General features: G+C 43.3%; 2 protein-coding genes across 10 annotated transcripts in view; both read right to left on the bottom strand.

The window, feature by feature from the left end:
- DLG1 (discs large MAGUK scaffold protein 1) overlaps positions 1-24,677 on the bottom strand; it is a 740,792-nt gene that overhangs the window by 310,727 nt on the left and 405,388 nt on the right. The window lies entirely within an intron of this gene.
- LOC123377292 (melanotransferrin-like) overlaps positions 1-24,677 on the bottom strand; it is an 80,859-nt gene that overhangs the window by 48,008 nt on the left and 8,174 nt on the right. For both annotated transcript variants that reach the window (XM_045030022.1, XM_045030023.1), the window contains exons 2-7: positions 21,491-21,707; positions 12,769-12,923; positions 9,110-9,209; positions 2,153-2,335; positions 1,644-1,800; positions 108-175 (exon numbers count right to left, since the gene is read on the bottom strand). In XM_045030022.1, coding sequence (XP_044885957.1) covers positions 108-175; positions 1,644-1,800; positions 2,153-2,335; positions 9,110-9,209; positions 12,769-12,923; positions 21,491-21,536 — 709 coding nt within the window. In that variant the 5' untranslated portion in view covers positions 21,537-21,707. The remainder of the gene's footprint in view (positions 1-107; positions 176-1,643; positions 1,801-2,152; positions 2,336-9,109; positions 9,210-12,768; positions 12,924-21,490; positions 21,708-24,677) is intronic.

The raw sequence follows: 24,677 nt of genomic DNA, 5'->3' as shown, positions 1-24,677 counted from the left end.
ATTCTGAACATATGACATTGCTCTTATGGTTGAGGTCACCAGATTTGCAATGCTTTAGAGAATACAGCTGGACTTTCAAGTGAGAGATGAACCCTTACATTACTCACCATCTGTGTTTTCAGACACTGTGCTGTGCTTCACAAAGGCGACATCTCCAGCTCCTTCAGCCAAACACCTACCATAAATCAGACTATATTTATACACTATTAATCGTAAGTATGGAATACTGCTCAGTGACAACAGTAGGCCTGTGCAGTGCAATGTACCCAAAGACCACCAGTAGAAAGATGCTGAACTATTTGCTATCTTTATGCTGTGTGTAAGGCTCAAGGCAGAGGCTAATGGCTAGTAGGGCAGGTGCTGACAATGGTTGGTGTGATACAAGACACAAATATCAAATGATTCCCTGCCCTGAAAAATCTACAGTCTCAGACAGACACAAGACCCACTTGAAAATCTGGAATGAAGAGTCACTGTTTAAAATAAAATTATACAGATTTTTTAATTTGTGACATCTGTGGGGGCCTGGTCCAGGCCCTGGGAATTGGGACGTTTTGACACACACACGCAGGGAAGAGAATAAGGCACAGAGGAGTGGAAGAAGTAGAGAAAAGAGGTATTGAGGCTGGCATTGGCAAAGTGGAGGAGGAGGGGAGCACAATAAGAGATAAGGGAACTAACTGTACTTGAAATGGGAAGCTTCAGATTTACCAACTAGCTGACTAAGCCTAATGTTCAGGTGTGAAAACTGTCAGGGCTCATCAGCTCTTGCATCAAATCCAAGCATGTTCAGCACTTGTGGATCTGTGATCAGGTGAATATCAAGATTTGTTTTCCCAGGAGGTGAATATTGATGAAGACAAAAACAACTTCAATGGGATCTCCATGCACAAAACAAGTAATGACACCTAGAGTTTTTATCAAAGAACAGATATGCCTTTGGCCTGAGTATTAGTGCATTGGTTCCCAAACTGGGGGGGCATGAAGAAATTCCAAGGGGGGCGTGAGGCTGCCCAGCCCTTGAGTTCCTGGCCAGGGAGGCTAGCCAGCCCCCGGCCCCTCCCCTTCTCTCCCCCCTCCCCCGCAGCAACACACTGCTGCACAGGCAGTGCAACTTGTGCTCGGCCACCTCCCAGGCTTTCCAATAAGCCAGCCCTGCCGCTCTGAGCAGCCTAGTAAGGGGGCAGGGAGTGGGGGGAGAGGGGGTTGGATAAGGGGAAGGAGGTCTCAGGTGGCAGTCAGGGGAAGGGAGCAGTTGGATGGGCCAGAGGTTTGGGGGGGGCGGTCAGGAGACATGGAGCAGGGGCGTTGGATAGGGGGTGGGGTCCCGGGAGGGGGCGGTCAGGGGACAAGGAGCAGGGGAGGTTGGATGATGGTAAAGGAGAGGTGGGGGCATGAGGGTTTCTTGAAAATTAAAAAGGGGGCGTGATGCCGAAAAGTTTGGAAACCACTGAAGTGAAATTATAGTGAAATTATTTTAAGATTACCTCAAATTATAAATTCACTTAGTTTTAACAGATTTTCTACTAGCATTATTCATTGGCTCTCTGGAATTCTGCTGAAAGTCAATTGGGGCTCAGATATCTTGCCAATGGGCACAGCACATACAGACAAATGTTAAACATTAATCACCAAGACTTTACCTGAAAGCCCCGCTGTAGTCATAATACTGCTCTTTTGAATTTCTTTCACACTTGTCCAGTCCAGCTGCGTCCCCTTTACAGAGCTGACAGAGGGATTTTGGGTAATTTACATTATTGGCTCCAGGAACACAGCTTGCACTGAAATATTCACTAACAGCTACAAGTAAAATTAAGGTAACAATATTTTAGCAACTAAAACCAAAACCAAAAATGGCAAAAACACATTTTAAAAACCTTAATTATACATCTCTATATATTAAAAAAGCGATAATAGCTTTTGTTGGCTTTTAAAACCAGTTTATACATAAATACACTGGGCTGAATTCTGATCTGAGCTGCTTCAGGTCAATTCTCAGTTAGAATGAGCAACAAAACAAGGTGAAAAAATCAGTTAGAAGCCAAGGTTCTTGTCCCTGTGAGTGCTTCTGCTATCCAGGGAGCCCATATTCATGCCAATGTTCAGTAACAGGGCCTCTCTGGAAAGCAGGTTACATCCCAGCAGCCCTTACCTTTTGGAACATTGCATCCCATCACTGGCATGCGACCACTATCAATGAGGTAGCCAACAGGAACATTCCAGCCAACTGTTCTGTTGATGCCTGTGTGGCAGGACCTTACGCCCTTCAAACTGTTGATGCTAATGAAGGAATTTTTTCTGACAACAGCCACTGCATAGTATGATGTGCCAATTTCTGCATAGGAACAAAAAGGGATCAAAATGAAACTAATATAGAAGCAGTATTACGATAAGAGACATTGACCTGACACCTTTTCATAATCTTCCACATACATATTCAAAGGGCACAAAGCTCACATCCCTGGTATGATGCCACTGACCTCAGTAATAAATTCCGCCTGTTGTTTCTTCCTTGTGTAAATGTTTTTGTAAATAAAGCCATATTTAGCTGAAATATTTAGACTTTAATTTGTAAAAGAAATGCCCCATAATTACCTTCTAATTTATTAATTTTTATTTTATAGCATCAGGGTCCATTAGCACCAAGAGTATGAAGGGGCAAACATTATTTTCACCAGTTTATGATTGATGTGATTCACAAATTCATAAAGCTTACCACCACAAGGGACCATTAGATCCTCTAATTCAACTCCTGCGTATCACTGGCCATTAACTTTCATACAGTTACCTTTATATTGAGCCAAATAATTTGCGTTTGACTAAAGATAACTTGCATTTGACTGAAGGTTAAGGAAAAGCATCCAGTCTTGATCTGAAGACATCAAGAAGAATCCACGACTTCCCTTTGTAGTTTGGTTAATCACCCTCACCGTTAAAACTTTGGGCCTAATTTCTAATTTGAAATTTACCTGCTTGTGAGACTTTATCTGGAAAACTCCTGAACGCTAACTGCACAAGTGCCATTAACTTACTCTCTGAGGACTTCAGGATGTCACCTATGGCTTGTCTACAGTTTTCTTCACATTTCTCTCACAACACCCAGCTGCACTAGCGGTTCCACCAGTGGTACTGTTGGCAATGGTGGGAGTACTAGTGTACACCAATTAGCTACCATTTAACCAGCAAAATTAAAGAGCTTCTTTTAGCTGGGTAAGAGTAAATGGAAGTTGAAATGCTGGTGGACTACCTACACTAGTACTCTCTTCATGTAATGAACTACAGCATATCTTTTAGAAAAGCTTCCAATCTTGATTTTAAAATTGCCAGTGATGGACAATCCAACACAACCTTTAGTGAATTGTTCAGATGGTTAATTGCCCTGCCCGTTAAAATTTTGTATTTTATTTCTTGTTTGAATTTGTCTAGCTTCAATTTCTAGACATTGGAACTTGTTATAACTTTGTCTGCTAGATTGATAAATTTCTGATTGCAGGTAGGTGCTTGTAGCCTGTGATCAAATCACCCCTCAACTTTCTCTTTGATAAGATAAATAAATTAAGCTCCTGGACTTTCTAACTATAAGATATGTTCCAATCTAATAATCATTCTTATGGCTCTTCTCTGAATCCCTCCAATTTTTCAATATCCTTTTTGAAGGGTTTGCACTAGACCTGGCCACAGTATTTTAGTAGTTGGGGGCATCAGTGCCATAGAGAGAGGTAATATAACTTCCCTACTCCTCCTCCATGTTGCCCTGTTCGGACATCACATAGCCCTTTTGGCCCCAGCATCACACTGGGAGTTCATGTTCAGCTTATTATTCAGTGTGACCCCCCAAGTCTTTTTCAGAGTCACTGCTTCCCAGGATGAACAAGTGTTTGACTCTTTTTCAGCCTCTTATAATTTCATAGTGTTTAAGGCCAGAAAGGACCATTAGATCATCTATGCTGATCTCATGTATATCAAAGGCCATAATTTTTCAACCAGCTATCGCTATATTAAGCCCAGAGACATTAGTTAAACTAAAGCATTTCAGTCCTCAGGAGAGGTAAACTATGTGCCACATGGACAGACTGGGAAAGACCAAAGTGTCACCAATGCCCAAGGCCCCTGAAATGGCAGGAAATTGATTAAGTGAGATACACCCAAATGATCCCAACAGGTGAACCATGCCCCACCCTACGTAGGAAGGTGAAAAAAATCCAAGTTCCCAGGCAACCTGACATGGCGGAAGATTCCTTCCCAATCCCAAATCTGGCAATCAGCATGATCCTGAGCACACGAGCAAGACATGGTTGCCAGGCATCAAGAAAGAGGATTCTCTATACCACCTCAGAACACCAGTCCACCCTGTCTGGTGTCCCATCTCCAGCTGTAGCCAATCTCTGATGCTTCAAAGGAAAGTGTGGAGAAAGGGGGGAAAAAAACAACCCAGAATACAATTGACTGATTGTGCATGGGAGGAGGGGGATTCCTTTCTGATTCCTGCAGGCAACTGGTAGAAGCCCTGAAGCATGAGTTTTGATTATAATAATTAATTCAGTGCAGAGCTGCAAGTGCTAGAAACACATTGAGGGCAATGCAAACAGACAATTCTGTTCTCTCCATGACTCATGAAGTAAAGAAATGAACACGGGGACTCAGATTCACAATAAATTCAAGGCCAGAAAGGACCACCACAACCATCCAGTCTTACCCCTGCCCTCCCACACACACAAACCACAAAATTTCTCCAGAAGCTGGAAGAAAGCCTATATTTTAAAAAGAGATCTAATCTTATATTAAAGACTCCATGTGATGATGAGTCCACCACTTTCCTTGGTAAGCTGTTCCAATATTTAATTATCCTCACAGCTAGGAAATTGCATCTCATTTCAAGGCTGAATTTAGCTAATATCAACTTCCAACCATTGGTTCTCGTTATGCCATTTTCAGCAAGGATGAAAGGCTCCCCACTCTCAGGTCTTTGTCCCATGTGTCAGTACTTATACATAATGATCAAGTGACCTCTCAACCTTCTATTCAATAAGCTGAGTAAGTTGAGCTCCTTAAGCCTCACATAGTAAGACTTATTTTCTAGCCCTGGGCCATTTTTCAAGAACGACTGTATTTTTAAATGTGATTTAAAAAAAATTCTTTAGTTACTATTCAAGGGGGCAGCATAGTCAGTTGGCTTGAGAACTGGCCTCAGAGTCAGGAGACCTAAGTTCTATTATCAGTTCTGACACTGATATACTACTAGCCTGTGATCCTTGCCCCCTCCCCACCTTATTGCTAATAGTATTAAGCATCTGGTCACAATTAACCTTTTTAGGACTCATCTATACAAAAACTTAGGGTGCAGCAAGCAGAGGTGTAAATCTACAGTGCACTGCCCTGTCATGATGCACTGACTTGCTGTGCTGACACCGTGCAAATACAGCTGCCACTAGTCAAAGAACATCATGGAACTTTTAGTGTGTGGTAGCAGGGTCCATATGGTGACAATGCATGGCAAGCTAGTGCACTGGACATTTATAACCTGGCTTGCCATGCTCTAATTCTGTGTGGACAAGCCCTTAGTGAAGACATGCAAAATAGGCATTAAACACTTCAGCCTTCTCTCCAGCATCAATTATTTGCTCTGCTTATCTGTTAAGTAATGAACTTGCAATTTCCTTCATCCTTCTTTTACTTTTAATGTATTTATAGAATCCCTTCTTATTGCCTTTTATGTCCCTTGCTGGGTGTAATTATTTTGTGCCTTAGCCTTTCTGATTTTGTCCCTACATGTTTGTGCTATTATTTTATATTCATCCTAGCAATTTGTCCTTCCTTCTATGTTTTGTACAATTCCTTTTGGATTTTCAGGTTCTTATAGAGCTCCTGATTCAGCCATATTTTTTAAAATCTTTCCTCCACATTAGGCTAGTTTGCTTGAATACTGCATACTGGTCACTCCATCTCAAAAAAGATATATTAGAAATGGAAAAGGTACAGAGAAGGGCAATAAAAATGACTAAGCGTTTGGAACATATTCTGTATGAGGAGAGATTAAAAAGACTGGGACTTTTCTTCTGGGAAAAGAGACAGCTAGGAGGGGATATGATAGAGATCTATAAAATTGTGACTGGTGTGAGAAAAGTGAATAAGGGAGTGTTATTTATTCCTTCACATAACAGAAGAACCAGAGGTCACTCAATGAAATTAATAGGCAGCAGGTTTAAAACAAACAAAAGGAAGTACTTTATACAACACACAGTCAACCTGTGGAACTCTTTGCTGGGGGATGTTGTGAAGGCCAAAAAGGAACTAGGTAAGTTCATGGATGACAGGTTCATCAATGCCTTTTATCCAAGATGGTCAGGGATTCAACGCCATGCTTTGGGTGTTCCTAATCCTCTGATTGCCAGAAGCTGGTAGTGGATGACAGGGGATAAATCACTTGATACTTGTTCTGTTCTGTTCATTCCCTCTAAAGCATCTGGCACCAGCCACTGTCTGAAGACAAGATACTGGACTATTTGAACCATTGGTCTGATCCAGTATGACTTTTCTTATGTTCTTTTGTGCCTTTACTGTTGTCTCTTTTAGGAACTCCCAGTGGTCCTGAACTATTTTTACCTTAGATATTCTGTCCTAAAATATCCACACACATGTTTTGGAGCAGTCTGTGTAATTAAGCAATGGTTCAGGGATTCCACAAGGCAATATAGAGGAGGAGAAGCAGCTCTGGGACTCATTGTACTTCATGGGGAGTGTGCACATTGCAGCATATTGTCAATGATGTGCACCTGTCCAGCCCCTCAGCCTGCATCTTTCCTTCCTGCCTACTTCCTCTGAGTGATTTGTGCTCATAAGAACATAAGAACGGCCGTACCGGGTCAGATCAAAGGTCCATCTTGCCCAGTATCTGTCTACCAACAGTGGCCAATGCCAGCTGCCCCAGAGGGAGTGATCCTAACAGGCAATGATCAAGTGATCTCTCTCCTGCCATCCATCTCCATCTTCTGACGAACAGAGGCTAGGGACACCATTCTTACTCATCCTAGCTAATAGCCATTTATGGACTTAGCTACCATGAATTTATCCAGTCCCCTTTTAAACATTGTTATAGTCCTAGCCTTCACAACCTCCTCAGGTAAGGAGTTCCACAAGTTGACTGTGCGCTGCGTGAAGAAGAACTTCCTTTTATTTGTTTTAAACCTGCTGCCTATTAATTTCATTTGGTGACCCCTAGTTCTTGTATTATGGGAATAAGTAAATAACTTTTCCTTATCCACTTTCTCAACATCACTCATGATTTTATATACCTCTATCATATCCCCCCTTAGTCTTCTCTTTTCCAAACTGAAGAGTCCTAGCCTCTTTAATCTTTCCTTGTATGGGACCCTCTCTAAACCCCTAATCATTTTAGTTGCCCTTTTCTGAACCTTTTCTACTGCTAGAATATCTTTTTTGAGGTGAGGAGACCACATCTGTACACAATATTTGAGATGTGGGTGTACCATGGATTTATATAAGGGCAATAATATATTCTCAGTCTTATTCTCTATCCCCTTTTTAATGATTCCTAACATCCTGTTTGCTTTTTTGACTGCCTCTGCGCACTGTGTGGACATCTTCAGAGAACTATCCACGATGACTCCAAGATCTTTTTCCTGACTCGTAGCTAAATTAGCCCCCATCATGTTGTATGTATAGTTGGGGTTATTTTTTCCAATGTGCATTACTTTACATTTATCCACATTAAATTTCATTTGCCATTTTGTTGCCCAATCACTTAGTTTTGTGAGATCTTTTTGAAGTTCTTCACAATCTGCTTTGGTCTTAACTATCTTGAGTAGTTTAGTATCATCTGCAAACTTTGCCACCTCACTGTTTACCCCTTTCTCCAGATCATTTATGAATAAATTGAATAGGATTGGTGCTAGGACTGACCCTTGGGGAACACCACTAGTTACCCCTCTCCATTCTGAGAATTTACCATTAATTCCTACCCTTTGTTCCCTGTCCTTTAACCAGTTCTCAATCCATGAAAGGACCTTCCCTTTTATCCTACAGGTACTAGAGAGCACAGCTCCTGTGTTCCACTAAAGCCAGGACTAAAACTGTGTCTAGTGTTTATGAAAAAAGTATTCACCTCCCCGTTATTGTCCATCTAAACTAGAGCCGGACACAATCTCACCATTGTGTGGGCTGGAATACCCATTATTAATTGGCCTGTGGTTGCTGGGAGAATCCACCTCTCAGTTACAGTAGCATAAATCTGAAGTCATTCCATTGACTTCATCAACATTCAGTGCAGTTTCTCCAGCTTCCCCAAACATTCAGTGGACTACCCCAGCTTTACAGAGTCATAACTGTAGAATTTGTCCCTATATACAGCATACTCCCAATTATCCAAATAGCATGGGGGAGACAGATTTTATTCAGATAACTGGGAGTTCAGATAATTGAGAGGTGACACCGGATCCCTGCAGGCACAGGGTGTGGGAGGCAGGCTACAGTCCTGGCAGGGCAGGGCAGAGATCCCCCCCAGCCAGGACTCTCTTCTGCCCTGCACTTTGCACCTGCAGGAATTGGATGTCCCCAGTCCTGCAGCAGCTCATGGAGTCCTCTGCTGTCCTGGCCCCACTCACTCACTCACTCAGAAGGATAATAGGGTTTTGGATAAACGTAAGTACACTGTATTTAGTTATGTGACAAATAAATAATGTATTAACTAAAATGACTAAAAACAAAAAACCAGCCCTCCTCGCCACACATTTCACCCAATTCTCAGGAATAAACTGAGATTTTCTGTGTAACTGGTCAGAATGGTCTCTTGAAAGGAGAAAAGGCTCTATCATCTCTGGATCCTATATCTGGGCATTTTCCTTTCCTCTCTGGCTTCAGAATGAGGTGATGGGTCATTTTATGAAAAAATACAGTGTCTGCTTTGATGAAAGGACAAGGTTTCCTTTCCCTTAGATATGATCACATTGTGACCTTCCTTAATTTATTATCATTATTTACATTGCTGCAGCACCCAAAATATTCTGGGCACTGTATAAACAGGTAGGAAGACACAGTCCTCACCCCCAGAGATTACACAGTAAACATTAGTAATTCTTTTGTGTATATATACCTTGATCATATACTTCTCCAACCACAGGTTTCAGATTATGTTCCTTTCCAGCTTGATAAATGGTGCCACCATCCAATGTCACCGCATCTGCCAAATTGTTCTGTGTAAAAACAGTCAGAATTTATATTTCATCAGAGTTATTAACAGCCTTTCACCATCTGAGGGCAGTGACTTCATAAATTCAACAAACCTTTTACAAACATAGTAGATATTAATCTCTGGCTGCCAGGGTTCTCTCTCGTAGTCTTCTATGGCAATCAGATTATTAATAAACTGACAGAGAATATGTGTCACCAAAAATTTGTAGTCAGATTTGGGTCTTTAGTTTAAAAACAGTGGTGAGGTTGTTCCTAGTGCTGCTGAATAGCACAGGACTGTGGTGACCCCAGCGATTTATGTACTCCTCATTTTCAGAGAGGTCCCTGCATTTTGCCGGTGTGCCTCCCACCCCTATGTATCTGTGAGTGAGTTTGTGGCCCCACCATTTTTGATCAGTTGGGCTCACTTTTAGCTTTCCATTCACCTCTAGGTAATCCTTTCAAACTGGAAGGTAGGGATAATGATAAGGGACCATATTTTTAAGTTCACAAGCTGAGACTCTTTTGTGGCAACATTTTTTAGGGATCAAAAACACTGATACCAAAGACAAGTGTGCTTTTTTTTTTAAATGTATGCTGGTATAAAATGTAGAAAAAATGTCAGCAGAGACCTGGGTATAGTTCTTGGATAGGAGGGGTTTTTTCTCCCTAGTAACTTTGTATCTGAATGAGTTCATCATGAAACTTGGAACAAGTGCCACTCATATTCATCTCAAACAAAACAACAGCTCTGAGAGTGTCTGCACTCATTTGATTTTTCTCTTCACTCCAAACATTTATCATACTGAACATTCATTCCATTAGACTGTTTGTTCCTCATAAACAACAAAATTTACTTAGATGTTGTAGCTGCCCCAAAGAAGATCTTGGCCCATTAGGACTGCATATGACAAACTGGCACTGACCAGAAAAATACCAGGACATATGCTTCCTTTAGAAAGGGAGGTTTTCTGCTATGGGTTTGGGGTAGGGTTGCCAATTTAATGACTGAACAAAATCAAACACTCTTGCCCCGCCCCTTCTCCAAGGCCCCGTCCCACTCCCTCCCTCCCTCCCTCACTTGCTCTCCCCCACTCTCACTCACTTGCTCATTTTCACCGGGCTGGGGAGGGTCCCTTTTTGACTGGGTGTTTGGCTGAAAACTGGACACCTGGAAACCCTAGTTTGGGGCTAAGCACCAATGGATCGACTAATCACTGTGTATATGTCAAGGAAATTGTGTTACCAATCAGCTAAGAATATACATACTCTGTCTGATAACAGTTATAGGGCCAATGTCCCTAGTGATTAGTCTATTTTATATCTCAAGCAAGTTTGGTTAATGCCTATAGTACTTGTGACCTAAGAAGAAGTAGGAGGAGCAAGAGGTTCTGTTATGGTAGATTATGTTTGGCCTGACCCTGGAGTAGAGATACTTTAAATTCTATCAGTGCCCTATATGCAGTTGTTTCAAGAGCCCTGATTTCTGGGACTGAACCCACAACTTGCACTTGGTTTCTACATTTTTATTCACTCTACAGTTTGGCCATTATCAGCTGAGATGTTTACGTATATGTTGTACCCCCAGGAAGCTCATCCAAGGATATTTTTATTTGCTGTATTCTGAAACTTTTTATCAGCCCTAATTTCTGTTCTGAGCCAGATTACATCTACATAATAAATGCTGATTGCAGTAATGCCTTATGTAGAGATATTTTTGTGGGAGACATCTAGGGAAAAACACCCATGGAAGTATTTCACATGAGAGTTTTGATAAATGTATTAGCAAGGCACTACTTTTCACTGTTTTCAGAGAGACTCTGTCTGTCTGTCCCATGGTATTTGTAAAGTTCCTATCACAGTATCTAGCTGCCCACTCTCAATGGTGATTCTGTTTTAGTTAGATATTAGTTAGGAACAAAGGATGGAGCATTTAGCAAATGCTTTTAAAATGGCTTAGGCTATTGATGGAAATTATGCTGTACTTTACCCTTAGCATGAAGCATGTTGGTGGAACTAAGTCCAGGTAATGTGGCACTATAAAACAGCAGACCTCTATCCCCAACTCTTACTCACAACACTAACCCTCCCCTTCCCTCCTCAGAGAGCAGAGTTCAGTATAGGTGCAGGCTCACAGATAACATGCAGTCCTATATATAGCACAGTAATGAGCAAATGTTTAGTAGATCATTAGCACATGGGGGAAAAAAAAGTCTCAAGGACAGAGTTGTGCCTGCATTTTATTGCTGGGTAAAGTGTCTTCTATTTTTATAAGATCAAATCTCAAGGTTCTTGTTTCAATTTTAGTCAGCCCCAGGAATTTGAGTATGGCTTTTGTAAAATTTAAGCATGTATTAATTAAGCCTCACTATGTGGTAGGGAAGTATAATTATCCCTCTTCTGCAGATGGGGCACAGAAATGACCTGTTCCTTCCCAAGGTCACAAATAATGTATGTGAATGAAGTATTATCTGTTTCACTGAGGCTGAGCAATATGACTAAGCCCTTTGGACTAACCCCCATTAATGCTGCCTACCAAGTCTTTTTGCTGTTTGTGTCAAACATGTACTGTAGGGTATTAATAAACACTTAGCTCTTCTCTAGCACTTTCTCTGCTCCAAGTGCTTTACACATATTTATTAATTAGCCAAGTGAAGCAAGACACTACACTCAATTTGATGGCATTGTCCATGAAATGGAGGGGGGGGGGAAGGTAGCACACACACAGAGCTTGGGGGGAGAATGGAGGGATGCAAGGAGTCCATGTTGTGCACAATGAGCTCTGCTGACAAAAGCAACAAAGATTACAACCCTTTAGTTAAATCTCACAGCAACCCTATGCGGTAAGTAGTTAGAATTATCCCTGTTTTACAAATAAGGATGCTGAGGCAGAGAGGTTAAGTGACATGTCTATGGCCACACAGGGAGTCTATGCCAGAATTAAACATTTCCTAATTTCCAGTCCTGTGGTTCTAAGCACTTGCCCATGATTATGCACTACCCCTCCACAACTCCCTTCCAAGGAGGGTGTTATACAATTGCCTGAATTAGAGGATCTTTCTTTTAAAGGGAAGATTTAAGGCTCTTGTTCATATCTGGATGAACAGAAAAGACAGGACCATCTTTTGTTTTAAACCTCAAACAGTCTTATCTACTGAATGCATAATAAATAAATAAACTAACTAACTCCCAAGGCAGGGGATCTTTAAAAGTATAAACACCTGTACAAGAATACTCATCTGCCTGATTTTACCAGAAACTCAATGCAGAACAATCTACTTTAGTGACTGGAACAACTGTTTTCCCTCTGTTGCTTAGTTTCCCGTAAAGAAAGACCAGGTGGGTGAGATAATAGCTTTTAGTGGACCAACTTCTGTTAATGAGCGAGATAAGCTTTTGAGCTACACAGAGCTCTTCTTGGTCTGGGAAAGGTACCCTAAGTGTCACAGCTAAATACAAGGTCGAACAGCTCATGTAGCATAAATACTTAGTACATATTCTAAGGGACCATGCAAGGTGAAGTGGCCCAGTAAGGCACAGCAAGAAGCTATATTGACACTAATGTAATGACTTCAAACTCACCTTGATCATATGGGTGCAGTTAATGGCCGAGCTACCACTAACACACAATACATTGGGAAGGATGTTGGCATCAGTGAAGGCTGCCCTCATGTCATTACACTTGGCCTGTTCTTGCTCAGAGATCGTGCACCACCTCACATGCTGCAGGCTCAGAGCTGAAACAAAGCACCAAAGAAAATCTCTATTATCAAACAATGCCTTTATAGCTGCGCTCCCTGCATACTGATTACAGAATGGCCAGACCACAGAAATTCATGGTCTGTTCAAAGCTATGGCCTTAGGGCCCACTCCTGTTTTCATTCAAATCAATGAGAGTTTTGCCATTGACTTAAATGGGAGCAGGAATGGGTCCAGCGCTCATATTGCCACATGCTGATATAGGTGCTGCATGCACAACAAAGCAGATAAGTACATACAAAGAATCCACAACACCTATGAGAATGATACAACCTTGTTTCCTGTGTACTGTATTTATTCACTCTCCACAGTTCCCTTAGTTGTGTGGCAAAAAGTTGAGCTTTGATGTAGCTAGCACAGTCCTACTCTGAGGACCTTCTAGGATTTGTTAACCTGAAACTGCTAGAGATATTGAAAATTATCAGCAGTAAAATTCAATCACTTAAGACATGATATCTTGGGTTTATGTAACTTTTTATTATTATGAAGAAAAGAAAGTACAGTACAAAAATATTCATTTAAACTACATACAGAGCAAGAGTAGTGATATTTAGAGTGAAGCATTTGGCCTGAGAGCTGTTGTATCCATCTGTCTGTAGAATCACTATGAATCTGGGGCAAATTCAGAAGGTTTTATCCTCAACCTTAAGAGCTGGAATAATTGTTTAAAATTACACTGGGCAGCAAATGGCTCCCACAGAGAAGTCCCAGTCTAGCATAGCACTATGTACTGGCTTGGGTCAAGCCCAGTCCCTTTAGCTGCTTAAACAAACAAACAAAACAATCCCTGATGCTCAGAGACCATGGCATAATAATTGGAAGAGAGCAGAAGAGAAAAGTTGCTCCCATGATATTGCACCGTAAGAGGCCCTCGCCCCAGTCACTCAATGAGATATACAAATAAATATATGGGAGCAAGTCAGACATGATAGATTTCAGTTACCAATGAAGGAAACTGATCTGGCAATCTAAACTGTACCTGCAAAAACTGCAACACTGTTGTTTGGGTAAACAGATATTTGCATATGTAAATTGGGTAACTGTACATGCAAACGAGCATATCAACTAATCACTAGCTACAACCAGATTTTGTACATGTAGCTGGCCTATGTGCCTTATTCACAAACAAAAATTCAATACACACTTTTACAATTTTGACATTTTATGGACTCGGGTCAGGGTTTGCTCTCATTCGCTTGCTACTTGAGGTCTCCTCCCTTTTAGCCTCTCTCCAAACCTAATTTAGCTTGTACTCGTCCTCAGTGGCTGTACAGTTGATAGCCTGTATCAGACTTTGCTGCCTTTGTTGAGACTATCCCACCAGCACTCAACAGGCAGGGGCTATGACAAATCTTCCAGTTTGAAAAACTCTGGGTGCTGCAAATCAAACAACATCACTAATGCCATAAGCTTTGCACCGCACCGGTCACTAAAACAGAGAGCCTGATTTTACCTACACCACTGTAACTCAGGAATAACTCTACTGATGGCAGTAGTCTAAAACCAGTGATGACAGTGACTTTACTAAGTCACTAGAAAAAAAGACCCAGAAACCTGACATTTCTCAACCAATTTTTAGACCAACATGCATTACTGAAGAGAGAAGCAAGCTTCTCATGAGGCCACTAAGCTATAGGAGGTCTGAGACCATAAGAATGACCATATTGGGTCAGACCAATGGACCATCTAGCTTAGTAGCCTGTCTTCCAACAGTGGCCAATGCCAGGGGCTTCAGAGGGAATGAACAGAAGTCTTACCCCTGGTCTACACTATGAGTTTAGGTCGAATTTAGCAGCATTAGATTGATTTAACCCTGCACCCATCCACACGACGAAGCCATTTTTGTCAACTTAAAGGGCTCTTAAAATAGATTTCTGTACTCCTCCCCGACGAGGGGATTAGGGCTGAAATCGACCTTGCTGGGTCTAATTTGGGGCAGTTGACGCAATTCGATGGTATTGGCTTACGGGAGCTATCCCAGAGTGCTCCATTGTGACCGCTCTGGACAGCACTCTCAACTCAGATGCACTGGCCAGGTAGACAGGAAAAGCCCCTTGAACGTTTTAATTTAATTTCCTGTTTGGCCAGCATGGCGAGCTCAGAGGTGACCATGCAGATCTCTTCAGCAGAGATGACTATGGAGTCCCAAAATCACAAAAGAGCTCCTGCATGGACCGAATGGGAGGTACTGGATCTGATCGCTGTATGGGGAGAGGAATCCGTGCTATCAGAACTCCGTTCCAAAAGACAAAATGCCCAAATATTTGAAAAAAATCTCCAAAGGCATGAAGGACAGAGGTTATAACAGGGAGCCGCAGCAGTGCCACGTGAAACTTAAGGAGCTCAGGCAAGCCTACCAAAGAACCAGAGAGGCAAACGGCCGCTACGGGTCAGAGCCCCAGACATGCCACTTCTATGATGCGCTGCATGCCTTCTAGGGGGTGCCCCTACAACTACCCCACCCCTGTGCGTAGACGCCATCAATGGATTCTCATGCAACAGGGATGCGGATTTTGGGGACGAGGAAGATGAGGAGGAGGAGAAGGTTGAAGATAGGGCACAGCAAGCAAGCGGAGAAACCATTTTCCCCAACAGCCAGGTACTGTTTATCACCCTGGAGCCAGTACCCTCCCAACCCAGGCTCCTGGACCTTGAAGGTGGAGAAGAGACCTCTGGTGAGTGTACCTTTGTAAATATAATACATGGTTTAAAAGCAAGCGTGTTTAATGATTAATTTGCCCTGAAGACTTGGGATGCATTCACGGCCAGTACAGCTACTGGAGAAGTCTGTTAATGTGTATGGGGATGGAGCAGAAATCCTCCAGGGACATCTCAATGAAGCTCTCCTGGATGTACTCCCAAAGCCTTTGCAAAAGGTTTCTAGGGAGGGCAGCCTTAGTCCGTCCTCCATGGTAGGACACGGCAGGCCAGTAGCACGTAGTCTGGAATAATTGCATAACAAAGCATGGCAGCGTATGGTCCCGGTGTTTGCTGGCATTCAAGCAACATCCATTCTTTATCTTTCTGTGTCATCCTCAGGAGAGTGATATCATACATGGTCACCTGGTTGAAATAGGGGAATTTTATTAAGTGGACATTCAGAGATGGCCGTTCCTGCTGGGCTGTTTGCCTGTGGCTGAACAGAAATCATCCCCGCTGTTAGCCATGTGGTGGGGGGAGGGGTGAAGCGATCATCCCAGAGAATTGCGTGTGTGTGTGTGTGTGTGTTGGGTTTGTGCTGCATGTTAACTCGAAAACTGCAGGCCCTCCTTTTAAATGGCCAACCCAATGGGTGCTTCGTATGGGAAATGAGGGCACTGCTGTTTGAAACCATTCCCACGTTATGAAGGTTAACGAAGCCAAAAGACTGTGGCTTACTATGTCTGCCTGCAAGCCGAATTCTGTTGCCCGCTGGCCCTGCGTGTGTGATTTCTTACACCAAACCAGCAGGCCCTCAATATAAGAGGCAAAATGCCCTGCTGTGCTCTTCTAACCGCCCTGGTGTCTGGCTGCGCATAATCAGCGGCCAGAAGATTTGCCTCAACCTCTCACCCCGCCATAAACGTCTCCCCCTTACTCTCACAGAGATTGTGGAGCACGCAGGAAGCAGTAATAATGATGGGAATATTGGTTTCGCTGAGGTCTAACCAAGTCTGTAAACTGTCCCAGTGCACTTTTAAACGTCTAAATGCATATTCTTCCACCATTCTGCACTCGCTCAGCCTATAGTTGAACTGCTCCTTACTATTGTCCAGGCTTCATGAGCCATGGGAGCAAAGGATAGGGTGGGGTAGGTGCGACCGCACGGTGCTGCCGGCTAGGAGAGTAGACTGAGGCAGAAGCCTCCAGCTTACAATAGTCCAGGCAGGACTGAATCTCCATGAGATGAAATTTAAAGAAGAGAATGACCTGGAGTTACTCCCATTTATGTCCAGGTGCCCCTGACCAACCTCACCAAGGTCTGCCAGGAGCACTATGGAGACGACGATGACGGCGAGCAGTCGTACTGCACCATCTACTGCCGTGGAGGCAAGGAGCTGCTGCTGTGTACCAATGCAGTACCACGTCTTCCAACAGCACCCAGGAGACATATGGTGACGGTGAGCTAAGTGTGGTCCATGCTTGCCGTGGTATGTCATCTGCATGGGTAACCCAGGAAAAAAGGCAAGAAATGATTGTTTGTCGTTGCTTTCACTGGGGGGGAAGGCTTATGACATGTACACAAAACCACACGTGACAATGTTTTTGCCCCATCAGGCATTGGGAGCTCAACCCAGAATTCCAGTGGGCAGTGAAGACTGCGGGAACTGTGGGATAGCTACCCACAGTGCAACATTCCGAAAATCGACGCTAGCCTCAGTACTGTGGATGCACTCTGTCGACTTAATGCACTTAGTGGGGACACACACAATCGACTGTATAAAATCGATTTCTAAAACATCGACTTCTATAAAATCAACCTAATTTCATAGTGTAGCCATACCCTTAGTAGAAAACATAAGGCGGGACAGTTTGGATTTGCGTTAGGTGATCAGACAGTTCATGGCCTCTCAAGTGACCTTGGGAGAACAGGGATGCACATTGTATTCTTTATTAATCCATTTACAAGTTAACAATAATTTTTTCCTTCCTTTTGGAAGCTTGTAGAATCCCATAGTCAAAGGCAGTGTTCACTCTGATTTTTTACGTCCACGTGCAGAATGAATTTTGTTATGTACACTAATATGCAGGTGATGTGTGGCAGGGGCGGGGCCAAGAGGTTCAGGGTGTGGAAGGGAGCTCAGGGCTGGGGCAGAGGGTTGGCGTGCGATTGGGGTGAGGACTCTTGGTGGGGCCAGGGATGAGGGGCTTGGAGTGCAGGCTGCCCCAGGCCTGTGGCGGGGAGAGAGGACTCTCCCCAACCCTCTCTTGCTGCAGCAGCTTGGGGCCAGGGGAGAGGCACCTCTCCTTGGTCACGGCAGCTCCAGCAGGCCTGGGCTGGGCCAGGCTGTCGGAACAGCACCTCTCCTCAGCTGCAGCAGCTCCGGCAGGACTGGGCTGGGCCGGGGGGAGGGACACGTCTCCCCAGACATGGCAGCTCTGGCTAGGCTAGGGAAGGGGCGCCTCTCCCTGGCTGCAGTAGCTCTGACTGGGCTGGGCTGGGCTGGAGGAGGGGTGCCTCTCCCTGGCCGTGGCAGCTCCAGCAGGGCTGGGCCAGGGAAGGGGCATCGCTCCCTGCCTGTGTAGCGCTTGGTAGCCTGCCACACGGTCACACAGCTTAGAGGGAACTTAGGTCAAAGGCTCCACTTTTTCTCTTATGTGCAAAACTATTTCATTTTCAATTTTTCATAAGTGCCTCAGAACATGTGGATAAATGCTATTCTCCAATCTCTGTGTTCCTGTGTCTGATACAAGGGTCTGTGAAGATAAGGCTGCATTGGGCAAGGTGTATGATCACCTCTTATTCACATTTATTTGTGAGATGAAAGATAAAAGGCCCCTGCCTAGCTCCACATTCTTCTAGCACAGGGGTGGCCAACCTGAGCCTGAGAAGGAGCCAGAATTTACCAATGTACATTGCCAAGGAGCCACAGTAATATGTCAGCAGCCCCCCATGTGCTCCCTGGCCACCAGCGCCTCTCCTCTGCCGGCAGCCCCCACTCCCCCCTCAGCAATCAGCTGGTTCATATGCGCAGGAGGCTATGGGGGGAGCGGGGAGAAGTGAGGGCATGGCAGGCTCAGGGGAAGGGGTGGTGTGGGGGCAGGGCTTGGGGCAGAGCAGGGGGTTGAGCAGTGAGCAGGGCCGGCTCCAGACCCCAGCGTGCCAAGCACGCGCTTGGGGCGGCGTCCCGCAGGAGGGTGGCAGGCGGCTCCGGTGGACCTCCCGCAGACGTGCCTGCGGAGGGTCCGCTGGTCCTGTGGCTCTGGTGGAGCATCTGCAGGCGTGCCTGCGGGAGGTCCCCCGGAGCCGCGGGACCGGCGACCGCCAGAGTGCCCCCCCGCGGCGTGCCGCCCTGCTTGGGGCGGCGCAAATCCTAGAGCCGCCCCTGGCAGTGAGCACTCTCTAGCACATTGGAAAGTTAGCATCTATAGCTCCAGCCCCAGAATCAGTGGCTACGTAATCTCTGAAGAGTCGCATGTGGCTCTGGAGCCACGGGTTGGCCATCCCTGTTCTAGCATGTGCAATGAAATAGCATGAATCCACCTCTTTCTTCCTCACTCTGCTTACAGGGGCTTAACTGAAGTTTCTCTCTTGCCAAACTGCAGCTTTTCTCCCAGCATCTGGCCAGGTGCCTACTTGTAACAGAGGATGCCTTTTAATCTTCCAGTGGGAGTTAACCCATTTGAGGTGGGGCTAGGAACACAAAGATGACTTGTGGTTTGAGTTCTCTGCTACAGCTGGCCAAGCATGCATTAAAACAGCAAGCTAGTCTCTGAACCCAAGTTTACTCAGTTTTCTGGTCTTCCGCAGAGGTACACTAACTATGAGATGGTGAGGGCTAGTAACTTCCATCTGAAATACATTCCTAGGTCCTATGTTAGTATAGTCTCACCATCAGACAGGTAAACAGCCAATTACCTCCTTTAGCAACAAAACAATACTAGTGTTGTGCAGTAGTGGTGTAATATACTGCAACTTACACACGTGTCAGGAAAATGTTTGGGGCTGTTGATATTCTGTGGGACTTTCAACAGGAGCCAACTCAAAGAGGACTAAAACAAGATCATTTTACACATAAACAGAGCATCTTTCTTTCTGAAGAATTTCAAAGTGCTTTAGAGATAGCCAGCAAGGAGGCATAAGAACAGTCAATGCACCTTTGGACTCCTGGACATTCCAAGCAAAACTGTTGACATTTCTCTCTCTTTCTGCCCTGTGCTCATTGGCTGTTTGCTCCAACCCTACCTCTCTGTCTCCCCTCCCCTCCAGTTTCTTCAGCACAAATTCACTCCACAGCTGCCCCCTCTCCTCTTGCCCTCCCGTTCAGCTGATCCCCTCCTAAGTAAACCCACCCACTCCTTCAAAGGAGAAACCAAACTTGTGGAATTAACATGGCATTTGCCACTACCCTATGTTCACTGTGTGTTCTACCCCTTCCAGCACCCTGTATCTGTCTTGTCTATTTAGTCTCTTTGTACTCTACCTTCTGTCTGTAGCCATCTGTTGCTGTTTCTTGTCTTATACTTAGATTGTAAGCTCTCTGGAGCAGGGACTATCTTTTTGTTCTGTGTTTGTACAGCACCTAGCACAATGTGGCCCTGGTCCACAACTGGGGCTCCTAGGCACTACAGTGACAAAAATAATAATAAAAAATGCAATCACCTCAGGGGTGAGGGAAAGGCAACACAAAGCATGGTGCATAACAGAAAAGGTTGGGGATATTAGGGTGTCATGGATCCACAGAATCTATGCTATGCCCCAGCTTTTAAACAGACCTTTGGAGGAAAAGTGTGCCAGATCCCCAAGGGGGTCCCACTTCTTCGTAAGGGTAGGTCATGGGATTGCAACACCTCTGCAACAGAGCCTCTCGGTGCCAGCACTCCTGCTTCACACCCATGAGCGCTGCCCACCAAGTCCAACTGAGCTAGTTTCTGACCAGGAGTCTTTACACTCTTCAGGGAACAACACATCTCAGCAAGTATTGGCAGTTACACCAGGTAGCCTTTTTAAAACAGAGTAGTCAACTGGCATTATTAGTCACCTGGCATTTATTAGCATAGCGTAATAAAGGTTAAGACATAGTCAATTCTGGACAAGCCAGTATTCCACCCAGCCAAGCTACCATGGACTCCATTTTTGGCCCTCTCCCTCTTTGTCAGTCTCACCTGAGAACTGCTGTCTCTCTCCCAAAAGCCAACTCTAATCCCAGCCACCTGACACATTTCAGTTCATTGTCCAACACTTGCAGACCCATGCTGAGTTCACATATTCCACCTGGCAGAGATTTCTGTGGATATGTATCAATTGTTCAGTCCTTGGGTTTCCCATTGTCTTTGTGGTTCCTCCACTGATATAGGTCTATTGTAGCCAGTTTTTTAACAAGCTATTCATTCCACTCCACACACTTACATGACACAACACCTCATGTTTCCTGCTCTGCCTCACGAGCAGCTTTTTAACGCTTCTGCAATCATTGAGTAGCAATGAAAAGTACAGAGGGAATCCAAGGCACATAATGGAATCATAAAATACATTACAGCAAATTCTCACTGTGCAATCACCTACAAAAAGTGTGTCATGGGGAGCTGTTATGTCCACGGAGAGCCAATGGGACCAAGGTCCCATCTGAAACAGCCAGACAAAATAAACAGTGTGCAATCAACAGAAGAAGTAGACTCAATTTGGACAAAGTATAATATTTGATACCAATGAGAGATGGGGAAAAAAGATCATTTTGGTCCAACTCAGCTGCCTGTTTTCCCACCATATTCCTCCCTCCTTCAGAAATAAAGTGATTCTGAAATTATTTTAATTCCCTTTGTGCTGTATCATCTCACAGACTAGTCAACCCTAGAGGTACCAAGTGGCCCAGTGAACTCTTCCCTCAAGATTAGCGGCACTTACCAATGTGAAAGAAGCAGAGATGATAAAATATGCCCTGAAAGTTCATGATGAAGTCTGCGTGTTCTCTGCTCCGTCTCCAGCCTTCAGAATTCCAGCGATCAAGGCTTTTATAGTATATTCTGGTCAGTCTGCTCCTCTTCAGACCACTCCTTGTTGGAAATCAAGACCCTCACGCTGCATAACAATTACTCTTTGTTACGCCAGCACACATCTCATTCTAAAGGGAGAGGGAAAACTGCATCCGTTTATATTAACTTCAGCCTTGAAAAGGAAATACAAACTACAAATGCAAAATTCCTGAGACACTGGAGCAAATTATGACCTGTCATTGCTTAAGCACCACCTACTGGGTCAGATGTGTAATAACATGTTGATCATGGGTGTAGAGTGAGATTGTGAAATAAAGTGTTCAGGAACTTTTGTTTTGTTTTGTTTTGAGCATATATTCCTATCAAGCTTTTTCCACATGGAGATCGGGAAGTGCACATTGATGCAGTTATGCCCTTCACTCAATATACCTGTCACTTATCACAGGCACAGTGGGCTTGATTCACAAAAGAACTTCTATCTGCCACTTTAGGTGCCTAAATGCCAGAAGCAGGTCCCACTGGGATTCACAAAACCCCCACTAAGCTGCTGCCAAAAGCTCTAGCTACTTAAGCTCCCTTGGTGCCTAAGTTTTTGCTTCTATGCATGTGCACTGCTACTTCCATCTAGGCATCCAGATGTCTAAGCCCAACTGTGTTGTACAAACCAGAAGATTGCCCTTTATTTTTGTTTGCCTTATTTTGTATAGTTATAAATAGAATTCTGGCACCATTTGTTTTTAATTGTAAGTTTGTCCTGTATGTCATGTATGTTGGCCTGTGTTGTACATTGTGTGACATGACAACTTTTTATTATTTTTATTTTGTTGCAACAAAAGTCAAGTTTATACCTTTAAAAAATATATAAGTGGTACTACACTATTTTAAAATTATGGCTGGGGTATAACCGTCAATTACAATTTTTTATCAAAGTTCAAAAAGGTCTCAGTTATAAATATATGTACATATATCGCTGCCCCAACAAATAATGCAATTGCAAACAAAAATAATTTTCTTTTATTAATCAAAGTTTTGTTTTTCATTTTTTTATTCAAAGAAACAAAAATGTAAGGGAAAACCTCAACATTAAGGTTAAGGTAATATTAACAAAATGTTAATTTCTTGTCTGGGTTTTCATAAACTTGTTTGCACTTCTAAAAATAGTGATAAAAATGTCATAGCAAAAATGTATAAACATAACAACTTATGCATAAAGCTAACCAAACAATTTCAACAGGGTTCTACCTTTTCAACATGCTTCCACCTTTGTCTCACAAACACAACCAAGTGTCAGAAAACTTTAATATCTTCAAATTATTTGCATCGACCTGTATTTAAAATTCATTTTGGTTTAATTTTTATTCTCTTTTAAGTTATATTAAAGGGAAGTAGTGGTTGTCAACGTTTGTGCTTCTAAACAGTTAACAAAAATGAAATTGGGATCACAAGCAAATTAACTCTAAAAAGTTTGTTAAAATTATGTTATTAACTCTTTTGCTAAAACAAAGTGTTCAGCAAGGGAAAGAAATACACCTTCTCATGGAAGATTGTGACCATCTATTTTAGCAGTTAAGCATTTTATTTAGTATAAAATATTAGTACTGCACCTCAAGTGAAAAATGAATGTCTATACAACAATTGCAAAAGTATAGCTTGTGTTATTAAAGACTTGGTCCCCATTACATCGTAAACAAACTACATTCATCAGAGTATTAAATTTGGATTACTGAAAACAAGAAGAGATGTAAAACAAACAAACAAAAAACTTTATTATGTTAACTAACTAGCTGTTTAAGGTTGCATCCCACAAACCCAAGACACCAGAAGATATCACACCACAAAAACACCAGGTGATATTGGTATACAGTGAAGAAATCCCCCAAGCATCAAGAAAAATGAAGTGCTTTATAAATACGAGACTGGTCAAATACACTTCAATTTACCATATATGAACAATTAAGTTGGCAATTGGCTAGAAATCATTGTCAGTTAATTAGAATTTGGCTATTGTGTAAAAGCAACTATTATTGCTGTAGTACTGTATTATTGCTCTGTATCATTTACAATGTGCGTAACATTGCAAAACTGTTTAATCAACACACAGGTATAAATTAACAAAAAAATGGCAGCAAACAACATGAAGGCCAGGGGGGAAAAAAGTGGTTAAAAAAAAAGTTACACAGTAACTACAAACTGGGTAAACAAATTGCCTGATAGTACCAGTCATAATTTGGGTCAGTGACACTGCAACCTAACTGAGGCACATATTCAAAACAATCTGTATACCAATACTAAATCCTGACACAGCAATACTTGATAAATTGGTTACTGTCCATTCAGTAGGTTAGCTGAAAGGCAGCATCCATAAACAACAACTGGATCTACGTCAACTACTGGTGTATCACAGAGCAATGCAATCCATGGAACAGAGAAACTAGCAGTTCCTGTTTTCTGCCCAGGAAAGTTTACCAGAGGTGACAACCAGCAGTAAGGGTAACCTATAACACAAATGGGCAGTACTGTGTAGAAATTACAAGACATTTATATATAAAGGCCTCATTTGTAGGGTCACTACTTCAAATTTCTGTTTTACTTCTCATATACATAATACTGAGGGATACACAGAGGGAACACACACTCGCAGCCAACTGTTATCAACATTGGACAGAACAGAGCACCAGACCAGTGACATCTGACAACATCTCAGGCAGGAGACTTGAACTGGGGGTCTCCCACATCCAGGTGAGTACCCTAACCACTGGGCTAAAACGTACTCCTCTGCCAGGCTTCTTGCAAAAACAGTCTAGGTGTCTAACTTTAAGAAAGGGGCTAACAAGCAAATGGAGCAACCCTCACCTTAGGTATCAAACTGCCTGAGAGGGAATGGGCCTTAGGCCACAATCCTCACCTTAGCAGCTACCATTGGCTGGGTTAGGTAGAGTGCCACCTATCATACTGGCTTTTGTGAATCCAACGCTCAGGCAATAACTCTCCCCCGTCACTGTATAGAGTGCCTAACTCAAGCTTTGTGAATCCAAGTGATTTTCTAGACACCTAAATCCCTTTGTGAATCTAGTCCAGTGTTGTTACAATTCACACAA

Source organism: Mauremys mutica, chromosome 9 (assembly GCF_020497125.1).
Source record: "Mauremys mutica isolate MM-2020 ecotype Southern chromosome 9, ASM2049712v1, whole genome shotgun sequence".
NCBI lineage: Eukaryota > Metazoa > Chordata > Testudines > Geoemydidae > Mauremys > Mauremys mutica.
The sequence above is the reverse complement of the archived record's forward strand: the minus strand, read 5'-3'. Positions and strand labels throughout refer to the sequence as shown.